Genomic DNA, 10,241 nt, shown 5'->3' on the forward strand with positions numbered 1-10,241 from the left:
AACATTTACATTATCTGTAGATTCTTAAAAAACAATTAATAAAAGCATATAAAATTTCCTTTTTAAAAAAATTGGTTTATGTAAATTGTTTATTGCAAAAACATAAAAAGAAAGACAGAAAAAACAGAAAGACTTCATAGCAAGCAAAACAGATAAGGCTTTATTATTTTTTTAAAACTTTTAAACAAAAATTACTCATTTTAGTGAACCGCATCTTCTATATTCTGCATAATTTTTCTTATGATCTGACCTTTAGGAGAAAAATGGATTTTTCCGTGAAAACAGACAAATTCATGAACCCAGAAGAAACAAGAATATTCAAAATTAAAATTCAGACTGGGGATTATTTGTATTTGGAACAGCCCTAGTGCACAATCATAAATTTAAATTCTATCGATTTTCTAGATTGGAAATTAAAAGATTTTAAGTACACTCAAACTCTCGAGGTATGGCTTGCCTTGATCCTAAATCAGGGGAGTTCAAATGTAAACAGGGAGGATTGCATAAATAATTTTCTGTTGTATTTGCAGGCATGGCGCAACCTGATGCAACTTTCACGCTGAGAGTGCATCCCTCATGTTGCTTGTCAAGCTTGACTGAGCACCAACTCCCTTTTGGCCCCTCGTCCCCCCTCATCAAAAAATGCGAAGGCTATCCGGATCTAGGAATATCATATCATAATCTAGGAATATCATAAACCGGGGGTTCTTTTATCGGGAGTTGAGTGTAATTTCAAATAATTTGCAGTACTTGTCTAGCTGAAAAAAGGCTTTATATACTGTGACTTCTTACCTCTTTACTTCGTCGGCAGATTGAGCAATGAAGAATCCCTGAGTATTAGCAGCGATCTTGGCACCTCTTGGATTTATTGAAATCTTGCTGTCAGAGCCCGCATCTCCTTTGATCTCGATAGCGAGTAGTAAAAGCTTCAGTTTCGTGAAGCACAACCTAGGACGGTTTCGTGAATAGTAAAACTCTTTTTGTGACCAATTTGAAGTAATTTTTTTTCAGTTATTGAAAATAATAAGATACATCTTAATTATTGATCAAACTTATAAAATCATCATTAAAATGTTCACTATAGTTGAAACAATTCAAATATATTCTGTAGAATTCACAAAACTGAGTTTAATTGACATAAACTACTGGCAAAATTTCTGTACACGTACTAGCATGAGTGGAACTCCATTGTTGACTTTGTAACATGATTACCTTTCAAAAAAGAAGCGATATACTTTTTTCAAAAAACTTTAGGAAGCTAATGAAATTTCGCATCAAGTCACCCATAATAGAGAAATTTTGGACCTTTTGCAGATCATTTACATCATGAGAAATTATCAAAATATATTTAAGAATTTTGCGAATTTTGTACCTGTACTTCAACTTGTGGCAAGACCTAGGGAAGTTGTTAAAAAAATCTATATTCACAGAACGCGATCTTTAAAATCTTGTATTTAATTTAGGCTAAGAAAACTTGAAAAATTTGTATGCGTTCCGGAGACAAGAATGAAAGTTTTCAAGCGTTTCTATGTCGAGTTACAGTCATCAATCACCGCTGATGATCGGCTTCACTGCGTAAACCAACTGAAACTCGATTTCCGCAGCGCAGCCGCGGTCGTGATTGGTAAAAAACTTCTGAAACTCGGTGCAGACATGCTTGGACAATTTTTAGTCGTATCTGGAGAACTCGTACACCTGTTTCAATTTATATTAGCTGGAATTAAACATCAGACTTAAAAGACTGTGTGGTATTACTGTGAGAGTCTCTTTACTGCTTTGTTAGGTTTTGTCAGAAGCTGAATTCAAAGTACAAAATTGGAGAAGTTCTTACTTTTCATTACATTTTTCACTTTGTCTATTCTATTTAAAAATTCAAAAATATCTATTAGAGACCATTCGACGTGGTATTTCATAAGCTTTCCAACTGTTTTTTAGAAAGTTGTTCGCTTCATTTTCTAACGAGTAATCATGTTTCACAGGCAGAAAGGGATTTTTTGTATTACTCGCGCTAGCCGAGTAGATAATTTTCAACGGTAGTTTCTGTATAACTTTATATATATATTTTTTTTTATTGCAAATGACATATCTCATTATTTAACATGTTGCAATGACATAGAGTGTGTATATAAATATAGATTAGTAGTATTATACAAACGAAAAAGGTGACCAACATTTTGCAATCTTCAGTCACTCATTGATACCAAAGATTGCAAATTTTCGAAACTACTACGCAATAAAGTTCAACATTAAGATGATCATTAAAAACATGAATCATAAAATTAAAAATATTATGTGTTCTCTAAATTCAGAATCGTTTTTTTTTTCTTAAATTTTGAACATCAAACAAATGTGGAACTCTACCGCGAAGACAACACAACTCAAGGCTTACTCTTTTCTTTTAAAAATTAATCTACAGGTTTGGGAAATAGACAAGAATCAGGGTGATCCAAATTTATATCTGTTGAAATTTTATTTTCATTTCTTGTGATCCATATCTCCCAATCTAATCGTTTTCCGAAAAAATGACTTCTCTTTTTTTAATGGGATTTTAAATGAGGACAATAGTTCATAAAGTTACTGGAAAAGATTGTTTTAAAAATGAATTATTCTTTGAGGTATTATTTTATAAGTTCTGATATAATAAAATACTAAATTATACGCGACATAGTTTAAGAGATTAAAAAAATTTTTTTGGCACTTTGTCTATGAAAAGGCTTAACTGCTAGATTAATTTTTTAAATAACTGAAAACTATCTTTTACATAAAATATAACTTTTCACATTCATTAACTCCGTCATTAATGCAAAAGAAAAGTAAATTTCCAAGCATTACAGACGAAAGAATTTCTAAGACAAATAAAAATGGTTGAAATAATTTCTAAATATATTAATGAAGAAATATCACTTTTGATATTCTTAAATTTATTCTCATTTACCCCGAAAAATAATAACTTTTCACAATTAACAGTAAAATAAAAATTGTTTAAGAATGTATCAATTGTTTAAGTAGTTAATAATTAGTTTAAAAATACTTGTAAACTCACTACTTATCGGATAAAAATCATTTATGTCACAAAAAATATCGTTTTCAGCATGAAGTTGACATGAAACTGCTATGTTAAATTTTTGGGGCATTTTCCGGGTACAATAAGTCCTTGATTGGAAATAATTTCTTAAAAATGTCGTGAGAAGTAACTAAACTTCAATTCCAAATAGTCATTAACAAGTACTTTTCTAAAAATGTTTTCAGAAAATTATCTTTATTAGGTAATTTGAAAATAACTGGTTAATGTTGGCCGATTTAAAAAAAAAAGTAAATTTATTTTTAAATAAAACGAAAATACTAAGAGGTTCGATAACCAAAAATCAATAGTCCATTTTTTGGACCACCCTAAGCGGAATATTTTGTAAAATATTTTGAGGATGTGTTCAAAATAAAATCTGTGTTGTCTGGAATGAAAACAAACCTGTAGTATCAGTAGTGGTAATCGATGTTAGGTGTGAAACAGAAGTAACACATTTTATTTGTGATTGACGATTGAATATGATAAGTAGTATATTTGAAGTTTTTATAGAATAATGGCGAAACTATTACAAACTAGATGCACAAACAGTAACAGCAGAAGCAAATGCAGAAACACGTCTAACATCCATACAACATTTTGCATGCGTCTTTAGTGCACTTCTAATACCAGTAATAGTTAGTTTTAAAAAATTTTAATTTTATATTTTAATTCTTCACTTTTATTTACTGAACAAATAATTTAATTTTTCATTAAAAAAAATTAATTAGAGAAAAATAATATATATAAAAATTTGGTTCATTTATCATTGTATGCAAATAGTGATACTTTAGTGCGACACTGAGAGGTGGTTTTCACAACGATGAATCTAATTTCATAAAGTAGTAATATTATAAAAATACAATACATCGATTTAATTTATACTTATTAACTAGAATTATAATTTAATACATTTATTAACTAGAATTATAATTTAATACATTTTTATTCACCTTTTCCTCTTTAGAAAATGTTATTTTGTGATGCTAAACTTCAAGAAACTCCCACAAATGAAATTAGAATAAAAACAAATTAAATTGTTCAGCCATATTTTAAAGCGGGATTAGTCGGCGCATATTTAGGGAAAAGTGGGCCACTCTTAATTCTGTATTTTAAACTTGATATTGCATCATATAGATTTTTCACCTATCTAAAGTAAATACCACATTTCGAATAGCAGAATCAAGGATGAGCCGCTTTACCCCATATGCACCACTTAGCCCCAGTTTACGATATTAGACTCTCTGAAAACATTCGGCATACATTTTTGTGAGTAAAAATTTAAAGTTTAGCATTTGATGATGGTAAAGTCGTGCATTCTATAAAATTTCAGGCGTTCAGGCTGCAACTAGGCAAAAATCGTTATTTGCCAAGAAGACGAGGACATGCGAGAACGGAAGATCTCTAATGAACTGTAATCTATATCACTCTGCTCTAAATCTACATGTTAGGCTGGTTATAACGCACAAAAGGATTTCTACATTCGATAGGAAGATTTAAAAAAAATCAGATTATAGTAATTATAATAATATAACAGGAATGAGACGCAAGTATGAATTTGTATACATAGCAACATGATTTATGTATACGAAGGGTTACGGATGAGTATAAAAACTATCTAGGCAGGAGATTATGTCTAAAAAGGGGCTGTATCATAGGCTTAATACTCCCACACACGCAAACGATATGGTGATCCAGAAGTGTGCCAAAACTGAAACCAAATCTTCAACCAAATCCAGCTATCCGTAAGGTGTTAGTGCAAACCAATGCATGTACAGTGCATGTTAATAAATGTTTGTGCAAACTTTTCACACAAAATAATATTAATAAATAATATACTATGATAAATGATAAATTATATTTTAAAAAATCAACATGAATATATTACCTAGTTTAATTATTACTGTTCAAAATTAGCACATGTTTTTTAAAAACTGACTTAATTATGTACTAAAAAGGAATCGTTTATCTACTATTTATTTATGCTGTAGATTCATTTTTTTCATGCCTTTTGAAGAAAATGTCTTTTATATTAATGTTAAATTTAAAGGACAACAGGCATGCGAGTACAGAAAAGTAAATAGTTAATGAAGTTTGAAACCCTACAACACACAAACGCATAATGGAGAGGGGACGGGCACTGATGAAGACAACGGTGTTAAGTGGAATTAAATTCTAAAAGTCGTTAATTTTTAAGGTCTTTTACTATTTGAGGAACTCCGTACCGGACTTATATGAAAAATATTAATTTAAACTTTTTTTGCTTTTGAACGCTTACGAACCAACAAAGAAAAATATTTTGAAGTTATGAAGATTTTAGCATTCAAAAGGTTTAATTTTATTTCAACTAAATATTTCCAAAACGATATAAAAAACATTCATTATGGATATTCAAATTTCAGTTTGACATCGGAATTTTTTACTTTTAAACAAGGCGATTGTTTTAATTTCATTCTAATTTTTCAAAACGCTTATATTCAAGTTCCGAATAAGAAGTTAGGATATGAGAAATAACGTTTTCTTGGATAACTTTCTACTTTAGTTATTTCTAAAAAACAGAAGAGATTTTTCTTTGAAAATGCGGTATTTTTCGAACGAGCGTAGGTATTCTTGAGTTTTTTTTTTTCAATGTGAGAACTCTCGTGCCTTAAATTGTTCCAAACATTTTTTTGTAAAAAACAAATCGTAGCTATTTTTCTCAAATTTTTTAAATTAGATTTTCTCTAAATCCCACCTTTTCAATCTTTTTTTAAAATAAATAAACGATAATATGTACTACATATCTCCTGAGTTTCGTTATTGGTAAGAGGATTCTAAAATCACACTGAAAAAATTATTTTAAAAAAACGAAATCAAAAACAAATGCTTCTTGTTTTTTTGTGATGTTTCTGCATCAATTACGTGATAAAAAAAGCACGTGTCCTCAGAAAGGGTTAAGCCTCCGTAAAACTGATCGGAAGCTCTTTTTAAATAAGCATAAGCTCTAAAAAAAATATGAGAAAAAATAAAAAATGTGTGGGTTTACTGAAAATCTTCTTTATTTTTTGCATCTGATTTTAAAGACAGTACAAAAAACATTTTTATGAAAACTTTATCTCAACATTTTTTTGCCTGTCGTTGTTTCCGAAAAAATAGAAAATTCGATTTTTCGAACATAATTTTTTTAATCTGAAGCATTTACTTGGCAAGAACAAAACTCAGGAGATATTTAATACATACAACCATTTATTTTTTTAAATAGAAAATACAATTTTTATAAAATGAGTTTTAAAAAAAATCAATTTTTATGAATTTTAGAAAAAAACAGCCGCAATTATGTAAGTTTTCAAATTTTGTTTGGAATCAATTAAAAGCGCAAGAACTCCCACGTCGAATAAAAAAAACTCAAATACCAACTCACTCTTGGAAAATACTGCATTAAAAAAATATCTGTCATTGTTTGAGAATGCGCAGGTAATCTTCAAATGATTATAAAAAATAAAAATAAAGTTTTTGGTAAAATTCTGAAATACGTGTTTCTTTATTTTTACTCTAGAATGATATATCTCAATGAAAAAATCATTTTCACTTGATGAGCTAGACTTTTCGTCAAATTTTAGTTCATTTTAAATGAAATTGTTCTGTACGTGACAACCTTTTTTGCCTTTTTACGAAAAAAGTGTGTTTTTTCTGCAAAAAAGTCCCTAAATATTTCGTTAAATCATTAGTTATTATTTTTAACTAAATTCTAATTGTAAGTTAGAAAATGTGAATAAAGCTCGAAACCTTGGCTGTATGAGACTTTGTAAAAAATTATATAAAAAGTGTAAAAATTTGTTTAATGACAGGCAAGCAAGATCATTTGAACAAAGATCAATCTTAAAAATATATTAATGTAGAGTTTAGGTAAGCTTAAATTCTGATAAAAGACCCCATCTAGCAAGACGGCCGCCATCCGAGTATAACTGAGCCAAGCGTTTCTTAACTTCAGTGATAGAACGAGAGGCGTTAAACAATTCCAGGTATAAAATCCGATACATGGAATACATTTCTAAATATACACATTGTTACGTAAGTTTTAATCAGTATTTTTTTAATAAAAATGGACTCTAAAGTTCGAAAATCTCTTTTTTTCTATATTAAATAAATGACGAAACGATAAAAAACATCAATTATATTTGTAAGAGTTTTTAAATAATAAAATTAGAAATAATTTGGATGCAATATTGCCATTTTCTAACGTTGAGAAAATTAAATATTTAAAAATGAACACTAAATTTCTAATAATATAAAATTATCTATGATAGGAATACATTTTTTTTAATCCGGCACGAAGTTTTCCCACTACTAAATTGCAATGTGGTTAGTGTAAATGATTCTGTAGATACAACAAAAAAATTGTAATCTGGAATTGCTCTATTTTCTAAAACTCAGACATTGAAGTCGTGTTAAACTACTTTTATTTCTTACAGTGTGACCTTTCATGAGATTCGTTGTGCATACAATTTTTCATAACAGCATTATTTTAATATTCTAGAACACATTTTTTGTGACTTTGAATACCGATAAAAAAATTCATTCTCCCTCGACCTAAATTTCAGGAAGAAAGAGTTTTAATCATTCCCCTACAGCTTGGGCACTCTAATTATCAGACTTTAAACCTAGAATTCAGCACTCGTCCCCCGGATATGCGTCGGTGTGCGTAAATCTAATAACGCGATGAGCACACAAAAAAAACATTTTCGTAAAAAAATCACGAACTAGGAGCTAGGTTTTGAATGCGAAAAAAGTATTTTAAGTATTGATATATTTTAGTAAGTCATTTGCGAACTTTGAAGAAGAATTGACGAACTTGACCTAAAAATTCATAAATTGTTCATCTATTTTTTTCCAACAATAGTTACAAAAATATTACGAATTATTGAAAAAAAGTGAGAGAACTCACAAACTGATCCGACAAATATAGGAACTTGATGGCTGCGCAGTGGGTTCGAATCCTCAGAGTTGCAAAATTTTCACATTCATGTCTGAAATTTTTGGGAACTCTTCATGGGAAATGTAAGCTGTTTTTAAAAATGTATGATTTTTTTCCTAGCCGCGAGATCTAGCCGCAATTTCGTGACTTTTTAACGAACAATTTTTTTCCGTAAAACTGGTAGAAAATGCAAAATCGTAAAAAATTCATAAAGTGTAGGAAAATCGCGCGAAATGAGCTAGCAGGATTAAAATTGTCCAAAATACTCAGGCTCTGACGATACCGGCAATCTTGAAGATAGATGAGAATTCTACAGAAAAGTACGAGAAAAAGTAAATGAAAAAATGAAAAGAGAATCTGTAATATAAAACTATAGATGGATGCCAGGCGAAAGAAAACCCCAGAGATGAAAACACGTTTGTTGATGCATAATTTATACATTGTCACGTGTGTGCTCTGTATAGTAAAGAAAGAACGTGTCGAAGGCCTTAAAACTGGTAGAGAGAAAAGAAGGTGAGAGTGTAAAATGTGTGAGTAAAACAGTGTGAAAGAAAGTAAGAAAGAAAGAGGTAAGTTTGCATGTGTGGCAGCCCGTGGCAGCGAGAACTTACTCGCTGGCTTGGGGAAAAGTCATCCCTGTAAAGGACGGGGAGAGGGTTTCCGTGTACATCTCGCAGCCGGTGCCTTGCAGGTAATCATTCTGCCACGCTTGAGTGTCCGGCGACTGAAACACCAACCAACCAGACTCCACGTCATCAACCGTCAACAAAAAACCTGTACTCGTTCACCAATACTTCTCGCGACAACAAATATTATCACAACTCCCACTAATTCCAAATCGCACAATCTCAATGACAATTGAAAGAAGCCAATCAATTGTACGGAGAAAAATGGATGTTCATTGGTAGATGTTTACAGTATGAGATGGCATTGCGAAACAAACAGATATAAACGTGTAACATCTACTATCCTTTCATGATATTAGCTTTCATGACGATAAGATTTTTCGTTAAACTGATACAAGATGTTAAAGTTATTTTTAAAATGCAGGCAAACACCATCCGTCTAGCGTCCACTTGATGAAGCTTATAGTCAATGTTTTTGATAAATGCTGTCGACATCTGTCGTTTGCTTCATGAAGCTTATAATCGATGTTTTGTCTCGTATGTGAACATTAAATGTGTTAACCCTTAATATCTGGGTGTTGTGAAAACATCCGTTTTTCTCCCTGTTTATGCAATGTAATAAATTATTGAGTGAACTATCGAACCTGAGTAAAAAAAGTCCCATTTAGATTCTATTGGGATCTCGGATGAAGTCTTACTAAAATACTGGATGTGAAAAAATCAGTACTTAAGTACTAAATTTTCCTAACCATTTTTAAAGGACCAAATAGTGACAAAAATACTACAAAAGCTCCATTTTACTTTCTAAAAATTTAATTTTTTAAACATCATTGCCAGAACTTCTTTAGGATAAAAGTATCAGAATAGTCACATTTACTTATTTTTCTAGTTTTGCAAGCCCTACATAATTTTTGGGTCAAAAGTACTAAGAAAGTTTAATTTTTTTCATTTTTGCAAGTGCTGATAGGATTGACGTCCTAGAAAGTACTGCTAAAGTTGGAATAAGATAACAAAAAAAGATACAAATCTGTTCACTTTCGCTGGGATTTTTAAAGGCAAAACTACCGGAAAAGGACATACTTAAATCTTTTTTTTTCTCAGCAGAACATATTTATGACAAAAGTATCGGGAAAGCCCCACTAAATTATTTTTGATTTTGCACAAGTCCTAACTAATTTTTGGGATAAAAGTATTAAATAAGTTTAATTTACAGTCATAAAATTCTTCGGTCTCAAAAAAAAGTTAAGCAGAACTTTGCCGGTACTTTTGTTCTGAAAAATTCCTGGTCAAACGAAACATGTTTTAAACTTTTTTTGGCACTTTAGTCCTATTTCAGCCGTTAACTTTTTCAATATAAATCTCATCAGCCCTTTTACTCATTTCGAAAAAAATAAAATGAAAGTCATATAGTATTTTCATCCAAAAAATTATTGGGGACTTGCAAAAATAAAAAAAAATAAAATTTAGTGAGACTTTTCTGGTACTTTTTTTCTTAAGTGCTGTTTTATCTCATACCAAGTAATTTAGCGGGATTTTATCCGGGATACAAATGGGCCTCTTTTTTACTCGGAATATCTCGAACTATCGGAGAAGATATCAC

General features: G+C 30.5%; 1 protein-coding gene across 6 annotated transcripts in view; it reads right to left on the reverse strand.

Moving 5' to 3' along the window:
• Positions 1–10,241, reverse strand: part of LOC117171182 (calcium-activated potassium channel slowpoke) — a 294,278-nt gene that overhangs the window by 94,240 nt on the left and 189,797 nt on the right. For 4 of the 6 annotated variants that reach the window (XM_033358248.1, XM_033358252.1, XM_033358250.1 and 1 more), the window contains exons 11-12: positions 8,627–8,739; positions 793–948 (exon numbers count right to left, since the gene is read on the reverse strand). In XM_033358248.1, coding sequence (XP_033214139.1) covers positions 793–948; positions 8,627–8,739 — 269 coding nt within the window. The remainder of the gene's footprint in view (positions 1–792; positions 949–8,626; positions 8,740–10,241) is intronic. The other 2 variants (XM_033358251.1, XM_033358253.1) reach the window with 1 other exon arrangement.

The sequence above is a fragment of the Belonocnema kinseyi genome, chromosome 4 (genome assembly GCF_010883055.1).
Source record: "Belonocnema kinseyi isolate 2016_QV_RU_SX_M_011 chromosome 4, B_treatae_v1, whole genome shotgun sequence".
Classification (NCBI taxonomy): domain Eukaryota; kingdom Metazoa; phylum Arthropoda; class Insecta; order Hymenoptera; family Cynipidae; genus Belonocnema; species Belonocnema kinseyi.